This window comes from Peromyscus californicus, unplaced genomic scaffold (genome assembly GCF_007827085.1).
Source record: "Peromyscus californicus insignis strain IS unplaced genomic scaffold, ASM782708v3 Scaffold_22__1_contigs__length_63687245, whole genome shotgun sequence".
In the NCBI taxonomy this organism is placed as follows: domain Eukaryota; kingdom Metazoa; phylum Chordata; class Mammalia; order Rodentia; family Cricetidae; genus Peromyscus; species Peromyscus californicus.
In genome coordinates this window covers 14,208,326-14,235,556 of record NW_026294525.1, presented here as the reverse complement: position 1 = coordinate 14,235,556, position 27,231 = coordinate 14,208,326, and the positions used below count along the sequence as shown (strand labels likewise).

The 27,231-nt window shown below is 41.9% G+C and overlaps 1 protein-coding gene across 1 annotated transcript; it reads left to right on the top strand.

Annotated features, from left to right (window-relative positions):
• Positions 1-12,018: 12,018 nt before the first annotated feature.
• On the top strand, positions 12,019-24,057 carry Myct1 (MYC target 1). Its single transcript, XM_052751592.1, has 2 exons — positions 12,019-12,150; positions 21,431-24,057. Exons 1-2 carry the CDS (start codon positions 12,099-12,101, stop codon positions 21,940-21,942), a joined length of 564 nt encoding a protein of 187 aa, XP_052607552.1. The 5' UTR covers positions 12,019-12,098; the 3' UTR covers positions 21,943-24,057.
• Positions 24,058-27,231: the final 3,174 nt, after the last annotated feature.

The following is a 27,231-nucleotide window of genomic DNA, read 5'->3' as shown; positions in this document are numbered from 1 at the left end:
ACGACATTGAGGAGTATGATTCCTCCCCCCCACCCCCCGACAAACTTTAATTATCTCTAGCTCCTCTGGGAGGTGGGGTCGTCTGAGGCCCTCCTCTACCGATGATGGAATGTTGACCGGCCCAGTCTTGGGAAGAGGACAAGGAACTGTTGAATGCTCAGCCTTAAATGGGACATGTACACCGCCTGTCAGAGGCCCAGAAAACATCAAGGAAGAAGAGGTGGAAAGAATGTAAAAACAAAAAATGGAAGGCTACTGTTGCCCAAGGCTCTCTTATGACATGACACTGCTCTTGGTCCCACGGGCTCTGCTCTTTCCAAAGTATTCCTGTTAGATTTTTTGCTGCGTTGTGTTCTTACCCTGCAAGGAAATGCCACGAAACACGACAGAATCCGCTAACAAGAGTTTTATTAAAGGTAAAGGGACAGAGAGTGAGCAGGCCTGCAGGAAACACGTGTGTGGAGAAGAAGGAGGAAGAAGAAGAAGAAGGAACCGGGAACATGGCGCCGGATTTTAAAGGCTGGGCGTGGACAGATCAGCGTCACTACTACACGCAAGTGCGTAGATCACATGGCCACGTTGCGCGCCTACGTAGCCAGTGGAACGTCACGGATCTTGGTCACGCAAGATGCCCTGACCCGGAAATGGCTATCCTGACCTGGAACTGGCTAGGTGGAAGTGTCTGTTGGGCATATGCGAACACGCCCGACCGTGGGGGCGTGTTGTAAACCTTTCATCCCTGACTCTTCCTTTTTTAAAAAAGAAAAAAATTGTGGTTGGCTGGGTATGGGGGCGACGTTTCTCTCAAAGACTGCTTCCAGCTGAATAGTGGGCGTTGGTTGGCTCTTGGGGGGGCAGGGGGATGAGAGGGTATCTTGTGAAGTCCTGGGATGTTGGTGGGCAGGTCCTGGAATGAAGTTCTGCCGTCCCCTCGTTCTGCGGCTGTCCATCCGTGCTGTGGCTGGGAACCTTCTGTTTGACAAGATACTGTTGACATAGAAAAGGCTTAGAGAGAAAGAATCATTATTATTTTATTTTGGAGTTGGCATTTGTCTGAGGTAGATCTGGCCTGTCCAGATAGAGACATGTGGTATTTACCTGAGGTAGATCTGGCCTTAGTACTCTGCTTAATTTTTATCTGAGACAAACCTTATTAGAGGTAGTTTATTTAAGGCACCGGTTTCCCTTATTAGGTTAGCATTTAGGAAACGCAGGTGATCAGTTGCTGAGTATCGAACAATGATAGATTATTGTATTACATTATTCCTTACCGCCTGGATATTTTTGATGGTCCTTTTTGCCTCCGGCTCTGTGTGTCTACCTGAGAGACTGTGTCTACCTGAGAGACTGGTAGGGGAAAGGAATTGTTAGAGTCAGAAGAGTGAGTGGCTAGGAGGAGAAGTAAAGGAGCCGCTGGCGCGTCTGGGATGAGGCGAATGTGTGGAGCGAAAGAAATGGACGCTCCTACCTTAGCTAGAAGATCCCTCCCCATTAAAGGTACAGGGCAGCTTGGCACCACTAAGAATGTGTGTGTGAGAGGGATGCCTCTGAAAATGCAATTGAGTGGTGGTGTCTGATGAGGTAGATAAGGCTGTCCCCAACCCCGACAATAGGGAGACGAGCAGGAGAGGTGGGCCTCCAAAACTCTCTCAGGACAGAGTAGGTAGCTCCGGTGTCCAAAAGGAACGAGATGGGGCCGCCCATTGACCTTTATAATTACCCTAGGTTCCCTGTGTGAGATGGGAGTGGCCGGGGCAGAAACCAGGCAGCAGCAGTCCTCGCTGTAAGCCAAGCCTACAAAGTCAGCTGGAGGGTGGTCTTCATCTGGCGCTCCTATGTCGCTTGGGACATTAGGACAGTCAGCTGACCAGTGACCCTTTTGGCAACACTTTGGACAAGGCTTTGTCGGTGCCCTTCATGGGCCGGTGGTGCAAGCCTGGGCCCAATGGCCTTCTCTCCCACACTTGAAGCAGGGACCAGATGGCTTTCGGGGAGCCGGTCGGGCAGTGCTTGCCAGCATCTGGCAGCTCCTTTTTCATCTCTACCATGGAACACCTTAAACACTATCACCAGCACATCTGCCTGTGGAGTTAGAGGGCCGCTCTCCAAATGTTTAAGTTTATCCCTAATGTTAGGGAAGCTCTGTGAGACAAACTGGGTTATTAGCAGCTGCCTGCCCTCAGGGCTCTCCAGGTCTAAGCTAGTGAACTGAAGTAGAGCCTTGGTGAGCTGCTCTAGGAAATGAGACGGATTTTCGTCCTTATCTTGATTAACCATTTTTAGTTTTTCATAGTTTACTGGTTTTAGGGCAGCCTTACGGAGACCTGTCAGGAGACAGATAATAAACCTATCTCTGGCTAGACAGCCACCCTGGGTGTTATAATCCCAGTGTGGCTCTCGGTCAGGAACCGCCTCAGCTCCTGGAGGGTGTGAAAGGTTAGTTTGATGAATTTCGTCTGCATGAATCCTAGCCTGCTCCCAAACCCGCCTGCGCTCCTCAGGAAGTAAGTTATTAGAAAGTATCATGAATATATCATGAAAGGTAAGACTATAAGATTGAGTTATATATTGAAACTGTTTAATAAAGGCAGCAGAATTAAAAGTATAAGAACCCAGCTTACTTTCTATCTGAGAGAGTTCTGCTAGAGAGAATGGAACATGAACTTTAATCAGTCCATCCACACCAGCCACCTCTCGCAAAGGGAGAACAGTGGAAGGTTTTGGATGGCTGGAATCTGGCAATTTAGCAGCCCGAGAGCGGGTGGTAGGAGGAGTGAAGTTTGGAGCTAGGGCAGGGCCTTTGGAACCGGCCGCTGCCGAGGAAGGAGCAGCTTTAGAAGAAGAATAATCTGGAAGGGGAGCGGAAGGAACGGTTTTCTAGGAGTTGGAGCTGGAGGTCGAATAGGTGGAGGTTCGTTAGCAGGATCTAGAGTCAGAGATTCCGGAGTCAGAAAATCCTCCGGTTCAGGCATAGCCAGGAGCATATGAGCAGGAGAGAAGGAATTCAGAAGAGACGGTTTAGCACTGAGAAAGAAAAATGCTATAACATAGGGCAACTCTTGCCATCTGCCTGAGCGCTGACAGTAATTAGATAACTCCCGTAAAATATCGGGATCTAAGGAGCCGCTCGGCGGCCATTTTTGTTGTTTTCTAAAGCATACTTTGGCCATTTTTTAGAACATAGACGAGTTAGCTTAGGAATCTTTATGTAAGGCATTAAACTAAGAGGTTTTAAAGCTTCAACAAGACAGCCTAACGGAGAGGAAGGACTAACAGGGTTGGAAGCCTTGTTTCCCATGTCTGCAGCAGAGAGGCAGAAAAAAAAAAAAGATAAAAAAACAAACGTGATCCGGAGCCAAGGCCCCAGGCGTCCCCAAGGCCAAGGACGGATCCCGGGCACAAGCCGCTCCTTGGCTCGTCAGCCACAGAAGCGGGGGCCCCTGCCACGTGAGGAAAGGATTCCCCGGGAATCCAGACAGCGTCTGCCACTTCGTCAAGTCGGATGAACGTGTCGGCCCCACGTGGCCCCCAGGACGCACCCAACGGCGGTGGTCCCAACGCGAGAAATATCTCAGGCTGCAGACGTGGGAGAGGGCTAGAAATCTGAGGCCTGCGATAGGGGCCGACCGTAGCCAATGAAGACCGTGGCCGGGGGTTCCCCCGGTCTCAAGAATACTGGTGAGGTACCGGTTGTTCTCACAGATTCAGGAAACCGTTTACACTGGCCGAAAAATGGGGGGGACTCACCAATCGGAGAAAGCGGTGTTGCATGGAATTTCTGCGGTCAGGCGAAATGGAGAGCGGTCTGTCGCGTAAGGAGCAGTGTTGCAGTCCCCGGTTACGGGTTTCCAGGCGCAGGGCGCCCGGAAGCGCCCGCTCGGTTTCGGCACCAAAATGTTAGTTTTTCGGCTGCGTTGTGTTCTTACCCTGCAAGGAAATGCCACGAAACACGACAGAATCTGCTAACAAGAGTTTTATTAAAGGTAAAGGGACAGAGAGTGAGCAGGCCTGCAGGAAACACGTGTGTGGAGAAGAAGGAGGAAGAAGAAGAAGAAGGAACCGGGAACATGGCGCCGGATTTTAAAGGCTGGGCGTGGACAGATCAGCGTCACTACTACACGCAAGTGCGTAGATCACATGGCCACGTTGCGCGCCTACGTAGCCAGTGGAACGTCACGGATCTTGGTCACGCAAGATGCCCTGACCCGGAAATGGCTATCCTGACCTGGAACTGGCTAGGTGGAAGTGTCTGTTGGGCATATGCGAACACGCCCGACCGTGGGGGCGTGTTGTAAACCTTTCAATTCCTTCTCCCTGTCTTCCAAGAACAGGACATCCTCCAGGGCTTTTTTTCTTTGGTTGCTAACTTTTCTATCTTTCAGCCTCATCTATCCTTACTTCACTGGTGCACGCCAATGTTTCTTAATTGAATTTCTTAACACACATCTCTTCAAGGACTTCAATGGACAAAGAACAACAAAATAAAACAACTTTCTTCCCCAGACACCCAAGGGAGTTGTGTACCCAGACTACCACATCCCTCTAGAAATCTAGACATTCCACTCAGCTGCTAAACTGAAATCTCTATTTGGATACCCACAAGACACTGTAAAGTCAGTTTGTCCCAGTCTCAGGGGACTCTCACCCTCAGCTGCCCTCAGGAATTCCCAGGCAATGCTGCCCTTTCAATCCCATCTAATCTCAAGGGCATCTGCTCTGATTTATCTCCTAAATATTTCTTATGTCTGGGAATTTTCTGCAGCTCTCCTGCCATGTTTTTTAGAACCTCACTTTAGTCAGCTAGGTGCCTCTTTCTTCCATCTTTCCACTCTGGGGATAAAATCCGTCTGAAATGAACCTGTGCCCTCTCCCATCACACACATTCATTCTCTCCACTCCTCTTCCCCTAAGTCAACAACTATTTCCCCTAGGATTCAAAGTAAAACTGATACTGTTAAATGCATTTTGAAACTCTCTGCGAAAAGACAAGTCCAAAGGCAAATAATAATAATATAATATATATATATATATAAAACACAAGCAAGAGATCATCACAAACAGAGTCACACAAAAACTAGATTAAAGAAAAACTTCTGGAATTCCAATGGTTGAGGAACAAAATGCTAGAAGCTGCTTAGGCACAAATAAATGCTGAATTCCCAATCTTAAGGACTAGAACTTAACAAGAGAAAGTGAGAAACAAAAACAAAAAAAGGCTCACTTAGTCTGAAATACACACAAAAAGCTGTAACGTTTGAAAGGATTCCACTTTAGAGAAAGGATTCACTTAAAAGAAAAGAGAGCCGGGCGGTGGTGGCGCACGCCTTTAATCCCAGCACTCGGGAGGCAGAGCCAGGCGGATCTCTGTGAGTTCGAGGCCAGCACCAAAAAAAAAAAAAAAAAAAAAAAAAAAAAAAAAAAAAAAAGAAAAGAGAAAAGAGAGAGAGTAAAGGAAAGAATGTCTCCCTGGCCACAGTACAAGGCTTCTGAAGACAAGATTAAGCAGAGAATTGGTGGTCATTGATCTGTCACCAGGCAAGTACAGACTTGAACTGACAGCCCTTGTAGAGAAACTCTAAACTATAATAGAGTGTTCCCTCCCAGGACAGAAGTGTAGTCACTACCCAGCACAGAGAAATAAACAAGAAGAAAAGTTTTGGTCCTGCTTCTCAAAATTCCTATGGATGACAGCAGGCTGGGGATTTCACTCCGTTGACACAGTGTTAAGCTATCGTGCCCTGGCCCCCATTCAAAGTAACACACAACACACACAGCTGGTTGTGGTGCTGTCTATCTACAATCCTGCCACTAAGAACGACAATGGACATAACAGGACCGCTGCGTGCATGAACTCATGGTAACTGTGGTTGGCCACACAAGCCCTACATAGATCAAGGCAGTCAGCATTCTAACATGGAATGAGAAGGGGCTCATGAACCCCCACATCTAACTGAGGAGCTATGGACAGTTGACGGCATTTGGGGGTAGGAAATTCAGTTTTCTCTAAGGGTGTGTTTCCTGGTAGATTAGATATCATGTTCTAGTAGAGGGCCCCACACCCAGGAGTATATGGGCAGCACAGACTTGAATATAGGGGTTTTTTTTGTGTGTGTGTGTGTATGAGAGAGAGACAGAGACAGAAAGAGAGAGACAGAGAGACACACACACAGACAGAGAGACAGAACACACAGAGACACACACAGAGAGAAAACAAAATGGAAAGGGGTAGGAAAGTAGGGATGGATCTGGGAGGAGTTAGTGAATATGGTCAAAATACATTATATGAAACTAAAAGAATTCATAAAAATTAACAATACTGTACTTATGTGTGAAACTTGCTAAGAGGATAGATGTTAAGACTTTTACCATACACACAGGAAAAAATGATGACTCTGGGGTAATGGATAAATTATTTTTTAAATTATTATTAATTATTATTAAATTAAATATTATTTTTTAAAAAGATATATTTGTTTTACTTTATGTGCATGAGTGTTTTGCCTGCACATATGTATGTACATCACATTGGTGCCTGTTGATCCCCTGGAACTAGAGTTACAGATGGTTGTGAGCTACCATATGGGTGCTAGGAATTGAATCCTGGGTCTCTGCAAGAGCAACAAGTGATTTTAACCACCAAGTCATCTCTCCACCTCCCCATAAGGGATAAATTAATGATCTCAGTTGCAGAGATCATTAGATACATATAATTTTATTTATTACTTGTACCATATTAAATGTGAAGAAAAACATCCCTGGAGTTGACGTGTATCCAGAGGTTGGCCGTCAGATGATAAAATACAATCTAGAAAAGATACAGTTCTGCAGGAGAGTCTCTCAGTCTTTCCTTGTCTCCTGGAGATGAAGGATGTAAACAAGCCTTCCATGAAATTCCCAGTGGACAAGCTGCACCCATGGGTGTCAGGAGCCTGTGCTCAGCACTCTTGTCCCATCATGCCAGAAGGTGTTAAGATGCAGAGTTCATGAAGTCAGCTGGGTTATCTGTGACCAACAGGCCCAGAGAAAGACAGTTTCCAAAGGAAAACACAAAGTTTCAACAAATTCCCAGCCATAAAATTCTATAAAGGATGGGTTATACCTAAACTCTTATAAAATTAAAAGTTTGTTTAAAATATGACAGTACATTTCAGAAGAGGCCACATTCTTTGTACTCTGAAGTCACCTTGCGAAAGATAATCCTCCCACTTTTACCAAGTGACTTTCTTCTCTGGGAAAGAATGAAACAACTACCTGTGAAAGAAAAAGGACGAGGACGAGGAGGAGAAGAAAGAAGAAGATGAAATTAGATCAACAGCTGTGGAGCTTGCATGGGACTGGACTAGGTTCTCTGCATAGAAAGACAGTTGTGTAGCTTGATCTGCTTGGGGGGGTCCCCTGGCAGTAGGATCAGAATCCATCCCTGGTGCATGAGTGGGCTTTTTGGAGTCCACTACCTATGATGGGACACTTCACACAGCCTTGAGGCACGGGGAGGGGCTTGGACCTGCCTCTACTAAATGTACCTCCCCATGGGAGGCCTCCTTCTTGTAGGAGGGAATGGGGAGTGGGTTGGGAGGGGGAGGCTGGAGGAGCAGGAGGAGGGAAGAGGGGGATCTTGGGTATGTAAAATGAATTAAAATTTTTTCTTAAAAAACAAACAAAAAAACTGAAATGAGTTTAAGTTGATGGGGATTCTTTGGAATTTGCAGATGATCCAAGAAGTAGACATTTTAGTAATGTTCTTCCAATTAATGAACACAGGATATCTTTTTTTTGTACCTTCCTGAATTCTCTTTATCAATGTTTTATAAATTTCAAATGTGTAAACGTTCAAATTTTTGCTAAGTTTATTACTGGGCAGTTTATTTTTTTATTGGTAATGTGATGATTTTTCTTAATGTCTTTTTTAAGATTATTTTCATTTCTGTATAGAAATACCACTGCTTTTTTTCATGTTGGTTTTTTTATGACATAATTCTGTATTGATCCTTTGGGAATTTCTCATCATGTACCCCCAGTCCTGCTCACCTCCCAGACCCTCCATATCTACCCCTCACCCCTACAGCATCCCCCCAAAGGAAATCCCCTCCAAATTAATTAAAAACAAAACAGACAAAACCCCCACCTCTCTCCTTCATCTTTCCTGACTCCCCAACACCTCTCCGTTCCTCCTAGTGGCCCTGGGAGCTGTGGTGTGTCCTGCAGTGTACATTTTTGTCCAATCAGCCCCACCTGCAAATGTTCACGGCAATGAGTCAATTGGTCTGGTTCAAGGACTCTGGCCTCTGACACACCATCATCACTGGACCCTCACCAAAAGTGCTCTTGGATATCCTGCTGTTGCCCCAACATGGAGATCCTGCGGCTGTTTTACAGGACCCCTTCACCTACTCCATATGGGTAGATATTAGGGTGGGCCAACCCAAGGCCCAGGATGTGGGCCTGGGTGGAAGCCGAGCTGGTCAGTCTGGGTCGCTGGGACTGCCTCCCTTAGGTCAGACCCAACTTTCCTATACCCATGCCATCAGGGCAGCTTTCCCACACCTGTGGTGGCTCCTGAGGCCGATCCATGCAGGCTTCCTACAGGTCAGCTTTAAGCCGATGCCTTGCTTCGGTCTGTTGGTTCTCCCCACAGCCCCACACAGGCGCTTACAAAGACCAATTTACTGTGAAATATAATGCGGGCTGGAACTCATTTTTCCCCCACGGCGCTCTGTAAACTTTTCTAACCCGGCAGTTCTTTATTTCACATAAACAGTCTTATTTTGATGGTTCGATCTTCTTTAAAACTTTGCCAACCCTTCCCAGAGTGAGTGAGTTTAAGGAGAAAGAAGCCAAACTTCGGGACGTCTAAAGAGGGGAGCCACAGTGTACGTCCACTCAACTTGAGACTTCAGATGACTTTTTTAAAACTTGAAGTTCTTAAAACAGATTTAGACGTTTTTCCTTTTAGAAGTGGCTCTTACATGTTCTAAGAACACTCTCAGATCAGACAGTTCATCTGGATCAGTTCAACCTGAGAGTCACTAAACCCATGATAGGTTTGAAAGACTTTCCAAAGCTAAACAGGACATTCAGAGTCAACCCTGCATCTTCTCTTAAATGTGACAATGCTCTTTTCTACCAAGTTATCTCAATGTTTTAAAATATTGATGTCTAAGAACAGAACTTTTCAACTTTTGTTTTGAAGTGTTAGGTGACATATTTACTAACCTGACTAGGAATATCAGAAATATTTCCATGTTAAGTATCTTCAAATTATCATATTTTCTTATTTAATAATTATTAATTCAAGTTCTACTGTGTTGTTATTGTTATTTTAGCCAGCAGAGACAGAAATGAGTATCAAGATTAATACATTTCCTCAACTGGTCCATTTTATGTTGCTATAAAATGCATCTAAGTCAGAGTACATTATAAATAAAGAAAAGAGGTTTATTTAGCTGACAGTTCTGGAGATTAAAAGCCACAGCACCGGCCTCTGTTGAGCTCTGGCAGGTGGCATCATGTGACAAGCTCACCCAGGAAGCAAGACTCTGGGGAAGGGCTCTCTTTTACTATTTAAACATTCTTCCTGTCACTAAGGTATTACTGCCCTACACAGCAGAGGTGATGGCATTAGGAGGAGGGACCTGAGGCAAGGGAAGCCTGGACAGTGAGAAAAGTGCTCTTAGGAGAGAAGCCAATGGCAAGTCTTTTTTTACCTGCAACCTTGAGGGTAAAAAGACTCCAGTTTCAAGAGGAAGTGCCCACAACAGACACCAAATCAGTGCAAACCTCGAACTCAAAAATCCTAGCTAGACTTTGGACTCAGTAAAATAAGCTTTGGCTGTTTTAAAATCTTCTTCCCCAAGTGTGTGGTATTTTGTTAGAGCAACTGGAACAGACAAAAGCACATATACAATGTGGTTATTTTTCTTTACAAGAGTCGCCATGGTCATGGTGTCTCTTCACAGCAACAGAACACTAAGACATATAACATAAAGCCATAAGGTGGGAAGTGAGCTCTTTGAATAAAACAGTCCCAGAGGGTCAGGGACAAGGGCATGGCACTGACTTCTGGTAGAAGCCTGAATGATGATAGCAAGTGATTCCTGGAACGTCCAAGGTGAGAGCGCTTACCCTAATTCATTTCATAACTGCTGGAGAACTCAAGTCAAAAGACCCATGGCGTGAAACAGTGAAAAGTAGAAAGGCAGACCTGACATTTTTGTAAAGAAAAAAAAATCAACTTCCTGTTATGGCAGGATAAGTCATGGGACCTGAAAATCCCACAGACACAAACACTCACTTGTGTGGATCTGTGCCAGGGAAAAATACAAATCCTTACCACATGGGTTATATGCACAGATAAGAGCTAATGCTACCAACGAGCTTTACACAGAAGAGAAATGAATCCCCAGGTCACCAATGGACAGAAAGCAAGTTTTCTTCTGGGTTCTGACCATCTGCAAAAGTGAAAATATATTGGCAGAAAATCTGGATAGTAAAATAGCAAACAATACCAGGAAGTCTCGGCCTCCATCCCAACCCCGAGACAGAATAAGCTCCCTTCCTCCACAGACAAAGGGGGAGTCCTCCCTTCCACTCTCCAGATCAGCCTGAAGAGATCAGGTGAAGTTAGGAATACTTGAGTATAATCTCTTTGACATTAAGCAGCCTTTGGTCACATAAAACACACATTTAAAGTACATACAGCTTAGGAAGGTGGGGAGTATTTCAATACACATGTATCTTAGACACAGCAAGTTCTTTCAAGGTCCAGTCTGTACACAGTTTGTCAACAATATTACAAATTAAAGGGGACTGTGGAAATGTGGGCTCTTTTTCCTTTCTTGAGCAATGGCATGATTATTTACTGGAAAGTGTGGAAATAAACATTGGCAAAAATATCATAAAGACATCATAAAAGTAAATGCTATTAAACAAAGATATAAAAATATCTTGAAAAACTCATAAAGCTGAGTGTGTTCTCAAATTTTCTATAATTATTTCATTCTCTTTGAGATCATCAGTTGTGTATATTTTAATCTGGTGAATTTGTAGTTAAATCTATGAAAATTGATAAAAATGAGCAGAAAACAGCCCCAATTTTGGAGAATTGGGGCTACAAAATGAGTTGTCATGTTGCCCTTTAGTTTTTCTCGGGTTTCTCAGGAATATGTCACAGACCTCAGAAGGGTGACATTTGCTTCAGCTGACCATGAACCAGGGTTCATGCAAGAGTTCTCAAGGGTGAGTGAGTGCGTGCTACCAGTTTTCAATCTAGGGATGTGTTTTAGTGTGCTTAAGTGACATTTAGCACCTCTTTTTCCCACTGCCAGTGTCTTCTGATGCAGAGGACCTTATGATGAGGTTGGAAGGACATTGGCTATGGTTTTCACTAGCCATGGGATTACTGCAACCCTGGCCAGGCATGAAAACACTGCTGTAATTAACGTTTTGCATTCCTGTTCCCCTTATCTGGTCCCATAGAAGTGATCTCCATTTCGCACCATTTGCATCCCAATGAAAAGGGTAACAAAATCACAAATAAGCATATTTAAATATGCATGAATGAATGGAAGGAGTACATTTTCAAAATCAATATACCAGATATAGAAAAAGATTACCTAGGAATTTTAATATCTGAGATTTATAAATAAAGGATATTAGTTTTTAAAAAAAAGAATTGAATATGGGCTTTCAACATAGGAAAGCCATCTATTGCTCAGCATTACACAGGGATGATGTTAAGTGTTGTGTGAGGACCTTGCTTTCTTCTTCCTCATGTAAATGAAGGATGGGGTCTCAAGAAAAAGCCTCTTGTTCCCAAACAGCTCTGGATGGAGCTGAAAGGAGGGCACTTAGTAACAGGGTAGGAAATGACGAGAGGGAAATAGTTCTGTGTCTGGGAGCCATGTGGAATTCCAAGATAAGAAAAACAGTTGCTAATTCGAGTATAAAAGCAGGAAACACGATACACTTGCTTCCTTCTATGTAAACACAAGTATATGTGGGGTGGCGTGAAAATTATTTTTCTCTTGCTGAACCACGAAGGCATAGAATCAAACTGCTTGTTTTGGACACACTGGCTTCTTCTTTTTCTTGTGGACATTATGGCTAATAACACAACGAGTTTAGGGAGCCCATGGCCAGAAAACTTTTGGGGTAAGCTACCTTTTTTTAACTGCTTTTAATTTAATAAATTAAGATGCACGGAAATTCTCTGCATAACTTACTACAACACTGGAAATCTCTGAGGCTCTTTGCTTGCCATAACTGTCCAATGACTTTTTCATAGATTTATTTCAAGAAATATACTCATAAAATGTTGTCAGAATAAGCTACAGAAATAGTAAAGGAGGGTCAGACATATAAAGTTTGGTTGGTATTAACAAAACTTAATTAGGAATAATGAGGTTTTTTAAAGTGAAACTTTAGAAAAAGAAATATAAAGTAGAAGTCCTTGTTAAACGGAATATAACACATGAAGTTTTGTTGGAAAATTATATTTTATTCACCCAAAAGTGATGGATTATGTGTTTTATTTCACAAAACCAAGGTAGGTGTTCTACAGAGGGTTTTGAAGTCTGTGTTTTTGTTCATGTTATTTTTTTTAATTTTCAAAGTCAAAATTTAAACAAATCTATGCTTGAATGAATTTTGCATATGGTAATAAAGATAAACTGTAGAATTAAAAATGAAATTATGAACCTAGAAAAGATGAAGCATTAATAACCTAGACTAATACAGTGGAAGCCTATCACAAAAGGGAAGAGAAACTATCTCAAAGCATGCTTTGGCGGAGGCTGACCCAGCTCAAGATCTAGTGTTCAGTGATGCTAACTAAGAGCAGGAAGGTGCGGAGGTCAAAACCACTACCTTCTCTGGGCCAGATTTAGGATACAGGGGCTAGGATGTACAGTGACACTGACATGTCTCTGTGGTCCAGAGAAATTTAAAAGTAAAGGGAACAATTTAAGTCCAATCCAGTTAAAGGAGTTCTGGAGTTTATTGAGAAATCTATAACCCTATTATATGTAAGATGAGTTTTTAATCATCTCAGAAAACTGTATCGAGCTTCCTGCTCCGATTGGAGGTAGGTAGGGCTTTGGAAATTATTTGGTAAATACTGAGTAGTGATGCCAACCTGGCCTGACAATCTGTATTATTTATCTGTTATCACAGGTATTGACATGAAGGGAGTTAACTAATTAATTATTTGTATTAATTAATGTGCTTGCTTCAAGCTTTAAGAGATTTATCGATGATATCGTAATAAAATTGCATAATAAAATTAGTGAGAAATAAGTTATTCCTACAAACCCTAGGTAGACATCAAGAGCCAAGAAACCTTTGAATTCTGGATGGCCTAATGGTACATTTGTGAAAAATGACATTTACTGTCCTCATTTATATTGTGATGAACACCAGCTAGACTGCATCTAAGTAAATTCATCATCACAAAACAATTGTAAATTATTCCAAAGTAAGTCATTCCAAGTGTAAAAATTAACACAGAAAAGCCAGTTCTGTCTTTTCAAACTATTCAAGTTAATCTCCACATTTATCTAGGAAAAATAATTCATTGCTCATTGGTTAGAGCACAGATGATTTTCATTAAAATAAATCTTACATCGATAAGATGACCATATGTAGTTCATTCCTTTATCCTGACATTTAGATGTCTTAATAAGGAAATCTGTTCTTAACAGGGAATTCAAGATTCCTATGTCAAAGACAGGCATTAATGTTCCCTTTTCCTGGTATATAGATATGGTGGAAGATAAATTGAGGATGGGGAAAACCCAGAGACTGTTGTGTTGCTAAATACTTTTAAACAAAAGCAAAAATGATGGACCAAAAATATGTTTGATGCTTTGGGTGAAAGAGGTGAAAGATTGCATTATTATTTCTGGAATAAAAGTATGAAGTATAAAATGTCATTATAAATTTAGTGTATGAAATGTAAATATTTCCTGACATACAGATGTCAGTTTTTTTTCTATTGTCATTTCTGTTTTGTGTCTAAATTGATATCTATTTTGATCACTGGTCCTCTCAAAATATTAATTTGGGGCTGGAGAGATGGCTCAGAGGTTAAGAGCACTGGCTGCTCTTCCAGAGGTCCTGAGTTCAATTCCCAGCAACCACATGGTGGCTCACAACCATCTGTAATGAAAACTGATGCCCTCTTCTGGTGGGCAGAGGTACATGCAGACAGAACACTGCATACATAATAAATAAATAAATAAATCTTTAAAAAAATATTAATTTGAAAACAATGCACAGTGTGGTGGAATACAGCACCTGCATCCAAAAGGACTCTTTTGTGTGGCCCTTTGAGTTAAGAGAATAAAACAAAGTGTCATAGACTATAACAACTTACACACAGAGCCAGAGAAACTTCTCAAACTTAACATATTGAGGTGCACAAAAACCTCAAAATTCAACTTTCTGGTTTACTTAAGGAATGCAAAGAAATTAAGTAATGATATTCAGTTGCTACAAACAATGAAGGCTTGCACTTTTTCAAAGCTATCACTCAGTCAAACCTACTAAAAGTTGTGCAAGCGCTACAGCCATTGATGCTAGCCGCCAGTAAGAGTGGCCTGAGACTGATAACACAGATGACTCCACCTTGCATTCTGCCTCTGCTCTACGTAATACACGTCCCTTCTCTGTAAACCATCCCCTAAAGGCAGCAGGAACCAGAGACCCTCAGAGACTATTGGGCTGACAATGTTGTAGAGCTCAGGCGTTCTCATCATACTTGGGAGTACACACACACACACACACACACACACACACACACACACACACACTTCTGGTTCTCTCTGCTGTCTTCTCACTGTGTTGTTGTTGTTGTTTCCATCCATTTGTCCAGCACTGTGAAAAGCTGAGACAGTGTATTGGTATATGACTTGCACTTACTCATCTAATCGATCCTCCCCCAAAATACGATTTCTCTTTTAAAAGAATTGCATTCTGGGAGGTGATTAGGTGTTCCTACATATGCAAATAGGAGCCTATAAATAAATCAATAGATAGTATCAACAACCTCTGTTTTGTCATATATTATCATGATATTACACAAAATGACCAAGAATGAGAATATGGTATAGAACTTAAAACATAAAATGGTCCCTGAATCATTTTTAGGGGGAAAAATGGGATATTACCTGTTGCTAGGAAATCAAAGAAGTTCCAAATAGAAAGATAATTCTACAGATAACATTCTGGTCATTCGTTTCTGACGTGGTAACTCAACCTCCTTCAGTCCATTCATTCACTATGAAGCTTTAGATGACCTTATTAGGCAACAGATCAAGATGATACGGGTCAGAGGTTGCCTGAGAATTTGGGAGCACTCAGGAGAACTGTTATCAGCAAATATGTAAAGTAAAAACTCTAGGGTATGTGTGCAAAGAAGCAAATGGCAGATCAGAACATTCGGATGGAAATTACAGGGACAGAACTGGAAATCAGAATGGAGAGAGGCAACTGTCTTTAAGATTCTGAATAGCGTTGTACAAGTTTGAGGTACTTCTTGCACTGTGGTGACTCTATGGCTCCTCGTCTCTGCCTTCTTTGGGTTTCTCTCTAAGGTTGGAGATAGCTTGTAAGGGCTGAAGATGACGGGTACTTCAGGTACAAGAGGGACCATGATCAAGGTCCTCTGCTGACATCTACTGACAAATGTGCCTCATCTGCTCTGAGGGTGTTTTTCTCTCCCTGTCTTCATTGTTGGAGTCCTTAATTGCAAAACCAGGTTCTTATGATCTGTGCATTTCTGACTAAGAACATAATTTTTCTTTTTTGGTGAGACTGTCTGGTCGGTCTACTGACTCTCATTCCATTACTCTCCCATCTGTCTCAGTGCCCAGAGCAACTTTAACATTCTCCTGTGATGCTGGAATTCAGGAGACTGACTCTTATTCTGATCTTCTGGCACCCAGTGCTTCTCATGGGGACCTTTTAGCCTCTCTACATATATTAGCCAGGAATCTAGGAGAGGGTACCAGTGGGTACTGGGATTCCCTAAAGGATGGAGGGATGGAGGAATGGCCTCATTCCTAGAGCCCTCATAGCTCATATACTGTAAAGCTCTTGTCTTTCTCTCCCCAAAACTTCTCTTTACACTGTTCATGAAAAACCATGCAAATGATACTTTCTCTTTCCTGCTACTGTTTATGGCAAAAACTTACATTTTTGAGTTCTTTAGGCTTCTAGTGTTTTGAAGCTGGAACAGAAAAAGAAACAAACCACAAACACTGTCTCGGTTATAAAACACCTTGTTATTGCAGAACAGTGCTGGCTTCCAAAATGATGTTCCAGTCTTCGTATTTAGTGATTCATTTGGCAGTTTAGGAGTAGAACACACACTTCCATGCCTCCTTGTTATTGCCTTACTCTGCTCTGAGGTAGCTGAGGGTTACAAACTGATTTGTTGGGGGAGCTAGGGCTGTCAAGGGGTGGGTTCCTCAGCCTATAAAAAAACATGTTATACCTCAACCTACAGCAAATGATGTGCCCTAGCCTGCAGAAAAAAATGTGACTTTTAGGGGTATAGCAAGCATATGAGATAAGATGTTCACAGGGTATTGGGATGGTGGTGGAGCAGGCATGGGCAATTCATGGGTCTCCATAACATCCTCTCAAAACAGCAAGCAAACATTGTCCATTTCTCCAGCTCATTTCTTTGGTTGTATGCATAAAAAATTCTTCAACAATTATGCATTATTACATATGAATAGCCTGGTAATTATTTCCATATGTCTATTACTTAAAGACTTTGAAGAACAAGTGTTTACAAATGTAGGTTCTTAAAGCAGCTGCATCTGGATTCTGAGGAAGAGTCAAGAGATTGCGTCTCTCCCTGGGCTCCATGGAGCTAAGGTTATCATTGAACTAGAGCTCATAAGTCTGTGTGTACTTCCTCGTGCATCCCTGGTCTCCAGACTTCTGCACTGAAATCATGAGAATTGTCTTTGTTTGTGAAAATTAAGTTAGATTTGAGTATCAACATCATGCAAGCCTTGTAAAACAAGTCAGAAGTATTTATTAATTTTGAACTATCTCAAAGAGTGTATATAAAATTGGGTTGGTGGTTATTTATTATCTAAAATATTCACTACATATTCATTACATATGGTGTTTTTAGCTGGAAGTTTTAAAATAACACATTTAAATTTAAAATTTTATTTTAAAATTGTGTGTGTGTGTGTGTGTGTGTGTGTGTGTGTGTGTGTGTGTGTGTGAATGTATATGTCTGTGTAGGTAGGTAGGTGCCCACATAAATAAAGGTACCCCTGGAGGCCAGAGGTGTTGGATCTCCCAAAGCTGGAGTTACAGGTGGTTGTGAGCTCCCAGTCAGTGTGGATGTGTGGGTGCTGGAAACCAAACTTAGGACCTCTGCAAGAGCAGTGACCACTGAGCGATCCCTCCAGCTCATCAGAGGACCACTCAGATTTTTCTGAATTATTTAGTAGTCGTGACAGTTTGTATTTTCCAAGAATTTGCCACTTGAAATTATATTTTCAAACCTATCTGGTAGAAGTCATTTATGCTATGTTGACATGTCTTCTCAACTTCATTATGAAAATATTCACTGGACAAAAACGTTCAAAGAATTCTACAGTGAAGACTCGTCCATTCTGTGTCTCACTTATTTAAGTTTCTATGATGCCTTTTCAGATTCATCTATATTGTTTTAAAGTACAGAATTTCCTTTCTGTTCTTTTTAGGTCCAGTAATAATATTCTATTATTATACACTACTCATACATATTCATAGGCTACTAAATAACATTGGGTTAGTTTTGAGAATTGCATTATTTGGATTTTTGTCACGCAGGCGTTACACACTGCACACACACTGCACACACACACACACACACACACACACACACACACACAATCTAAGATGTCTTTGACTGTGCTCAGTGATAAAGTCCTTTGAAACCATTGTCATAAAGGGGACCCACCACTCAATAAACCATCACTATGCCACTCAGGACTCCACAGGCTCCATTTCCTCAACTTACTCATCTGGCTATGGGCACTTGGGTTGATTTCATGTCCTGGGAATTGTGATCAAGCACCGTTGGATAAAAACCACACCGGAATCTTCCAAGCCTGTGTTTTTGTCCACCACCCTATTCAAGGTGTCAGTGCTAACATTATTGCTTTCATTCATTCCTTTTTACCATTACAGACAGAAGTCAGCTTCCCACGTTTCAAGTCTGAGGGCTTGTAATGCATAGACATCTCATTTACTTATTTTTCCAGGAATATGAATTGAACCCGCTTCCTGTAATGGGGAGGGAGGGTAAACTGAGTGTAAGAAATGGGTCAGGATATAATTTTGGAATGAGGAGGCCTCAACAAGAAGGTTAGGTAATACCTAAAGGAAAAAGGAAGAAAACAAAAGACATGGAAAAAATAACCATGTAGATATCTACAAACATATTTTTGAAAGAACAGATTAGAACTAGGCACCAGCCCTTGATCAGAAGCATATTTGGTAAAGAACAAGAGAACGGAATCAGGTGGTGAGCTCAACCACGGGGCAGCAGCTTTCAGATAGGAGAATTTTAGGAGCTGGCTTTTACTCTGGAGGGGAAGTCGTTGGAACACATGTGTGATGTGACTGGACCTATTACATGATTGAAAAGAGAGGGCAGCTGGACACACATGGATGATGCTGCCAAGGCAAGAAGCATAAAGCATGAAGCCCATCTCAGAATTTCCCAGATGATGTGACAAATGCAGAAACTACTTATTCTTTGCATAACCAGCTAATTTTAACCATTCACATTTCTGTACACTAAAGCCTATTCCCCCAAAAGTCCTTTCATCACAACCTTCCTATTGATGAAACCATCCTCATCTACACTTTCGGAAGTGGAGATAGGGTGGTCTATTTGGGGACGGGGTGAGCCCATGAGTCCTGCAACTGTAGAGCTTTGAATGTATTAACCAGCATTCCATTTTATGACCACTTATGAAAACCATGTTGTGATGTTGCAACAATTCAACAGTGGTCCACTAGATGGTGACCTCCACTAAATGTTCACAGCATTGAGGTTGTGATTATGTTCTCTGAGAACCGTGGTCAACTTTAAGACCTTCAGGTTGGAAGGCACAGTAGCAGTGGTAGTTAGGAGCACAATTTCTGAAACCTCTTTATAATCAGAATTTTAGATTTGGGGACATTGATAAAGTTAAGTTTGAATCATACAGAGTAAGTAAGACAAATTTTTAGGTTCAATTATGTTTATTTGATTTTTAAAATAATATCTGATTCTATGAAATCTCTAAGAAGATGGAACTTCAATGCTATAACTCCTTACTTTTGTGAGGAAGATTTCAAAACATCAGTACTGGATTCAGTAACTTTGTCCTAAATTGTCTTAGACTTCAAAAGCCATCTCATAAAGAATCTAGTTTATGGTTAATGTGAAGTGTTTTGGAAGGTTTTCATGTGATTATATGTGAAGATATTTGCAATAACAACAAAGCTTTGCCACAGGACATTCCTGTGGCGATAGGAGGTAGAGGGGCACTATAACATAAATCCTACAGTTAGGTAGTGGTGACTGTGCTTACATATGTATTAGCATTTATTTGTTTTATTTCTGCATTCTAGATTTTCTACATGCTACATCAATAAGCTGGAGAAAGGATCGGCAGTTTTAAAACCTAGCTTTTCCCCCACCTTTAAAAAAAATGACATCGGTGAGATTAAACAAACTCATCAATATTTATTCAATAGTGCTGGATCTGCAATTGTGTAACCTTGTAATCAATGAGCATTTGCTAATCAATAACCACCTCAAAGCAGAGTTTTGTAAAAATAATAATGAGGTAATTAGCTCATGGTTTGGGGTTGACAATTCAGCGTGGGGCCAACAAGATGGATTTTTCTGCTGGTCTTTGGTTTGCCCTGTAGTCAGATGGGGTTTGCCAGCATCTGAATGACCTAGAGCAAATCATTCCATTGTCATGTCCAGGATAGCAAGCCCCCAGTCAGAGCCATAGGGATAGTACTCAAATAGCCCTGTGTCTTTCATTGGCTACCACGCTAGCTTGGCTTTATTCCTGTGTCTGCCATGGAGAAATCCCCAAACCAGCCAGGGTGGAAGTGGAAAGTCTCTTGAACTTTAGACCAGAACTTACAAAACCTCAATTCCATTGCTTCCCATTGGTCAAGTGAGTCCCATTGATGCCCTTAGAGTAGGGAATAGGTTCTATCTGCTAGTGGGATTACAAACAAAGATTCTGTGCCCGTGGCCCCAGTACTAATACCTTCATAAACATGTTTCCTGTCTATAGCTCTTTGCCTACAGAATCCTTGTATAAGCAATTTAATATACACCTTACCTTTCTACTTAATGGCTAACTCATTTTTTTTTTTTTTGTACAAGAAAGACAGTACTTGGAATAGTTCTATAAAAATGAGTTCCCCAGGTGAAGAAATTTATGTCCCTATATAAGGAAAATTATATGTGAAAGCTCAGAGGATTGGAAAGAATCACAGGCTTTGAGACAGAAAGCAAACAGCAGTTGGCGGTTGGCACATGGAATGCAGGATGAGGAACGTTCTGAGCACTAGCTGGAAGGGGCTTCAAATATCTAGAGGGTTTCCATGTAGAGTAGGGCTCAGCCACTCCAATAAATTCGTTAAGAATATGCTTTCAATTTCTAATTGCTAAGGGGCAGCCAGGTAGCACCTCTATTGAGAGAAGAGGAAGATATGCACGTATATGTACTTGTCTGCAGAGGAAATCAGAGCAAATCCAAGCTCAGTGGAACTGGAGGACACTGGTGTGCAGAGGAAATGGTGTGGAGATTCAGGAGACGGAGTTTTATTATCACAACACAGACATAAGAAAAGCAGGAGCTGGAACCACACGGGTCATGTCATTGTGGAGTCAGGGCTCTGAGAGTCTGGGTGTTAAGGAAATACGACATAAATCAGTCAGTCCTCCAGATGGTTATGACTCTACCTATGACAGAGCGCAGGAAGTGAGTTGCCATCAAGACTGCAGGTGGGAGAAATCATTGTGATGGAGCAAAGCAGACAGGGAGGAAGGCATGCTGAATGTTGTGATGACCTTCTTTCCCAAGGGGCACGTTAGCTCCAATCATAATTCAAAAGGAAATGAGCTGTGGACATTTGCAGTTCTGTAAGAAAAACTGGTAAGTTAAAGTTGAGCTTCAACGAGACGTGCATTTCTAAAGATGATACAGGAACATGAGCCAATGCTTTTTATAGCTTTCTGTTTGAATAAGGCGAGTCCTGATCATTCTCTATTTCCCTAATTCCAAGTTTGTTAAAATTCAGAACTCATTCCGTGATTTACAGTTCATACTCTGCCCTGTGTTTTTAAATGAATTGTTTTAGAAATTAGAGCTGTTGGTTTATTGACTATTCTTTGTTTTAGAGGACCTTATAATGTCCTTCACTGTCTCTGTGGCGATTGGGCTCGCAATCGGAGGATTTCTCTGGGCGCTCTTCGTTTTCCTGTCTCGAAGAAGAAGAGCTAGCGCTCCCATCTCACAGTGGAGTCCCACCAGGCGACCCAGGTCCTACAACCAGGGCCTCAACCGAACTGGATTCTACCGCCACAGTGGCTGTGAGCGTCGAAGCAACCTCAGCCTGGCCAGTCTCACCTTCCAGAGACAAGCTTCCATGGAGCTGGCAAATTCCTTCCCCAGGAAATCAAGCTTCAGGGCTTCAACTTTCCATCCCTTCCTGCAATGCCCACCACTTCCGGTGGAAACGGAGAGTCAGCTGATGACCCTGCCTGCCTCCACCACCCCATCCGCCATCAGCACCGGGCACAATCTGAGCCGGCCTGACTTCCGCTGGTCCAGCAACAGCTTGCGGATGGGCCTTTCCACACCGCCCCCACCTGCCTATGAGTCCATCATCAAGGCATTTCCCGATTCCTGAGTCTGGGCTTTCGTTGTTTTTAATTCTCTTTTTTTTTAATTTTTTTATTTTTGTCTCATCTAGAAAGGAAATGATATATAGGGTAAACAGAATTTGGGGGTTATGGCACTAAGGACTGATTTTCCAAATTGATAGGCTCATGAAAGCTGAGCATTACTGAGTAAGGCACAGTGGCTTTTCAACACAGTTTTCTCACTTACGTCTCACAAGAGTATTATTTTCTCAAAAAGTTCTATATTTATGTATTTTGAATTCAGTGTGAGGCGTTGAATTAAAGATACCGATTAAAGATTCTAACGTACAAATCATGCGTATTTGTATGTTTTCAGTGAAGAAGACTTTAGCTGTCCGTTGCCTGTGGCTGCAATCCCCATCCACTTTCCCATGTGACTGCTGACAGACAAAAGCCACTAACATCAAGGAATTTTAATGTTACTTTCTGGTTAACGAGTTGAGTCAGTAGCATCCTAGAATCTCGGAGCTTTAATAATGTGTGTGTACAAGATGATGGAACAGTGAATGTTGTAAAATCCCGTGATTCTACTCAGTTATGTATGAGAATTAAGCAAAAAAGCTAAGCTCTGTTGGTGTCTTAAGACGGTTCAGTTTTGACACTTAATTTTTTTTCCCCAGCCAGATAAACTCATTTTCAAGTTCTTCCTGGTATAATTACCCATATCATTGAAGTAAAACCCTTGAATTTAGTAACAAGAGGATTTAACATGACTGTTGTAGTTATTACCAAAGCAACAGCCTCTCCATTTGTCCTAAGAGTAAATTTTTATTTAACATCAAGTTATATTTTCTTTATTGAATTTGGATCTAATGGCTAGGAAAGCATTTTATCTAGGGCAGTGTTTTTCAACCTGTAGGTGATGACCCCTTTGGGAGCTGAATAGCCCTTTCAAGTTGTTGCCTAAGACCATCCAAAAATACAGATATTTGCATTATAATTCATAACAGTAGCAAAAATTACAATTTATGAAGTAGCAACAAAAATAATTGTATGGTTGGGGGCCACCACATATGAGGAACTGTATTAAAGGGTCACAGCATTAGGAAGGTTGAAAACCACTGCTCTAGGGGGAATTTCCCTGTTAATTCTGCGGTCAAATAAGGATTATTCTACAGAGAGATAGTCCACAGTGGAAACATGCTGCCTCTCCAGAAAGGAATTCCTCCAGGTCACCTCAGCCCTCAGGTACCATCCCCCAGGTGATGCTCTGTGAATTCCATCTCCCCCTTCTCTAAAGTCTTTTTAAGGTGACTAATACAGGCTAAATGGTCACTGTTTCGGATGGTCACCCAAGGAGTCCACATCAACAGATGGAGGCATCTTTAATGTGGGCGCCAAAGACTTTCAGTGGTCCTTTTACTCCAAGGACAGGAGTTCACTGGGGGGTTATTTAGAACCTGATACATCAGATATTTAGCTTGTGTTGTTGTTTAATCTTCTGTAGGTTGGGGTTTGCGGCCACTGGTCCCAGCTAATAGTGTCTGATCATAGCTCAAGAATATAACTACTTGCATAAAAGATCCCCTATAGACTATCTTTATTAATTTCATGTAATTCGTACTATCCATTGTTCCCCAAGAGAAATTATTCTTCAAAAAGCCTACCAAAATACCTTGTAATTAAGTATATAAGAGAAGAAGGGAGGAAAAAAATTAAGCAAACCAAGAAGCTAAGATGCATTGGCAGCTGACTTTTTTTACTAAGGAAATGTAGAAGCTGTAACATAGCCCCGGTAAGATTTTGCAAGAGCATCAGCTTAGTAACAAGGCTAATTTTAGGTTGGATGTCATCCTCAGTGTTTAACATGAGGAGCAAAGAAGGCATGCTTTTTATCAGTCATTCATACTGGGAATGAAAACTGTTCCTACCTCCCAAGGGAAGGAAATGAGAGAAGAAATCCTCTGCTTCATTTAGCTCTTCAGCAGAACTCTTGCTAATTTAGCCCCTGTTATAAAATGACCAAGAGGAGTATTTTATAAATATTGTGCACTGTATGAAATGAATGTGAAGCTAAAACCAAAGCTGGAAGTGCTTTTAGTTGTAATTGTTTTATTTGAAATGTTTTGTCAATTATGAAATAAAACTGATATCAATTTCAATTCACAGTTTATTTCTTGACTAGTAAAAAACATCTTCCACCAAGAAGCAAGGCATTTGTAAAAATAAATGTAAAACAGAAAAAACCCTAATTTTTGAGACAGAGTCTCACTATTAGCATTGGCTGACCTGGGAACTTGCTATGTAGAACAAGCTAGCCAGTAACTCACAGGGATCTGCTTGCTTCTGCCTCCTGTGTGCTAGGATTAAAGCCTTGCACTACCATGCTTTCCTTAAAAAGACATGATGAAAAAATAATGTGGAGCTTAAGAATTAATTATTAATTGACCTTGGTATGATGGCACATGCCTGTAATTCCAGAACTCAGAAAGCTGAGGAAGGAGATTGCACCATGACATTGAGTCTAGCTTGGATTATACAACAAGACCTAAACTTTAAAAGCACAATACCTGTTATTAAATAAAAACATCTGGTAGGCCACTGTTTGTAAATGAGTGCACCAAGTTCTTTTCCCCACAAAAACATCTGGCAGAGGCCAGGTAATAGATAATTTAAAAAAATAGTAACAAGTATTTACTATGGAAGTTAATGTTTTTCTTGAGAAGGTGCCTGTGTGCATTTAAACTATTCTAGCCACTTTTTGTCTGCTACATTACTTATTTAAAAGAGAAAAACATATCACATCACTTTTAGCAAATGTATGTAGAAAAGAGGGCCCCTCCTATGCTTCTGGTGACTAGGTACATTGGGGCTGCCCTTTGAGAAGACTCTGATGAAATGTACCAAGAGTCTTGAATAGCTGAGTGTTGCATGTATCCTAGTACTTGGGAAGTGAAGTAGAGGTGGGAGGATCAGGGGATCAAGATCATTACCAGCTATATAGCAAGTGTTAGACCAGGCTAAGCTATAGGAGATCCTGTCTCGCAATTAAAGTAGAATAAGATCCCTATGTTGACCTCAACATGCCTATCAGGCACACAATTTTCTGTTTAAGAGAAGCTCCAGTTTATTTTTAGGCAGACCAATCCTGATATAATAGCCATGTATGACTGAACCAGAACATTCTATAACTTGGTAAGCAACTAACCAAATTTACCAAGTTGTCCTTTGAGGCAAGAAATGATTAGGAGGGAGGGAGCAGGAGAATTGCTACCGTGGGTGACATGGAGGGGGAAATGATACTGGAGAGGCAGAGGCATGGAGTAAAGGGACTATAGTGTCCTTCCAACAAACCCCCATTCCTGAAGGTGACATGTACCATTTTATGACTCTTTACTTTGAAAACAATTGACTCCCCAGCTTGTTAAAATGACAGAAGATGAGAAGTACTTTCTCGGGTGTGCCCTGGGACAGCTCCTCCCTGAGTCAGACAATTAGACTCTTGTGGCAGACATAACCCTCTCCTGGGAACACTCTCTTTAAATGTTTCTAAACCTCACTCAAGAGTCAGGGTGGTGCTGTCCAGGGCTGACAATGCTTTCAGGACAGGACACCTGTGAGGTTCCTAGCCCCCCGAGTCTCTCCTTTCACGTGTACTGTGATCCTTTATCTTCTAAGCAAGGATAACTAGGTGCCCTGGGAACAATGTGACTTTTATAAATCCATCACTGTGGCAGAATCCCAGTTCCAAAAGGAAATCAGAACACATCTGCAGAAACAGATTCATTTCCTTTGTGGAATTCCGTGGCAAGGGACCCATAGAACAGAATGCAGCTGGCATGTGATTTAGCATTTCTCCATTCAGACTTCTCGTGGGTACTGACAGAGTAATGAGCAACTACAGGCACATTTCTTCTCTTCCTGTTTAAAAACTCATAAAACAATCACTAACACGTTTCCATGAATTCCGTAGAACAGTTTTCCATACAAGGTAGTGCTATACCACATAGCATTTTTCCAGGGATCCATATACCTTAGTTGTGTTCCTGAATTGAGACAATGTAGGGAAACATACTCCATTTGTCTGATTTGACTTGAAGAGCATGGCACCTCTGCTTAACTGTAATAAAAGGAATGCCATCTCTGAGTCTTTCAGTATAGACACTGTTTACTAAAGAGCCTATAATATTGTAGATGGTACTTTTAAAGTGGATTCCACAGTCAAAACTGTTTAAGAGACAGGAGTCGGTTGAATCTCTCTTATTTGGGCAAGTGAATAGAAGGCAGCCATGGGAAGCTCTTGCCTATAGAGGCTGTTTTAAGGTACAATGAGGAAATAACTGATCATGTTCTAAAAGGTGTGACCAGGAAGACCCAGGACTGCAGGGTTAAGGTGGGTCACTACAGCCAAATGACCTGGTCCTGTACCTTGTCCTCTACAACAACTGAAAATAACCTTAGAAACAGAGTTATGAGCACTGGGATTCCCAGAACGCTCGGGACATCATGATTCTAGAGTCTTCATTGAAAACACAAGCTATTCAAGGAGGCCTGTGCTTAGCTAAGCCTGGCAGTGGGCGGGCTGAAGCCTAAATTGATTTCCTGACTACAGTGAGCACAGGAGGCGCTGGAGTTGTCCACTCTTAATGAACAGAAGGCAAACAGTGGAGGCGTCCATGCAGTCCACGGTGGCCACAGGCAGATGTTCCTTCAAAGACGAAGAACAAAGTGAGAGACAGTTTTGATGAAGTGCAGAACGGAGAGCTAATGCTGTTTGCAGAAATCGCTCAGAAGATCAGGGGGAAAGCCAGTGTGAGAGAAAAGTTAGAAAATTCAATAACAGAATTTAGCAAAATGTCTCCTAAATAGAAAAGCATAAAAACAAAACCCCCCAAAACGTGGATGACCCTGAAAGTAAAGACAAACAACCCGAAACAACAAAGAAAAGCTCTCCTACTAAAAATCCACAGCAAGGGTGGGAAGTGTAGCTCAGTGAGTACAGCATTTGCCTGATACACTTTAAGGCCTGGGGTCCAGTCAGTACTATGAAAGCAAACAGCGGCACTTTTAACACTAGGGAAATGGAGGCAGGAGGATCAGAAGTTCAAAGTCACCTTCTGGTACACAGGAAGTTTTAAGTCAGCCTGGAATACATGGGACTCTGACATCTCTCTCTCTCTCTCTCTCTCTCTCTCTCTCTCTCTCTCTCTCTCTCTCTCTCTCTCTCTCTCTCCCTCCCTCCCTCCCTCCCTCCCTCCCTCCCTCTCTCTCTCTCTCTCTCTCTCTCTCTCTCTCTCTCTCTCTCTCTCTCTCTCTCTCTCTCTCTCTCTCTTCCT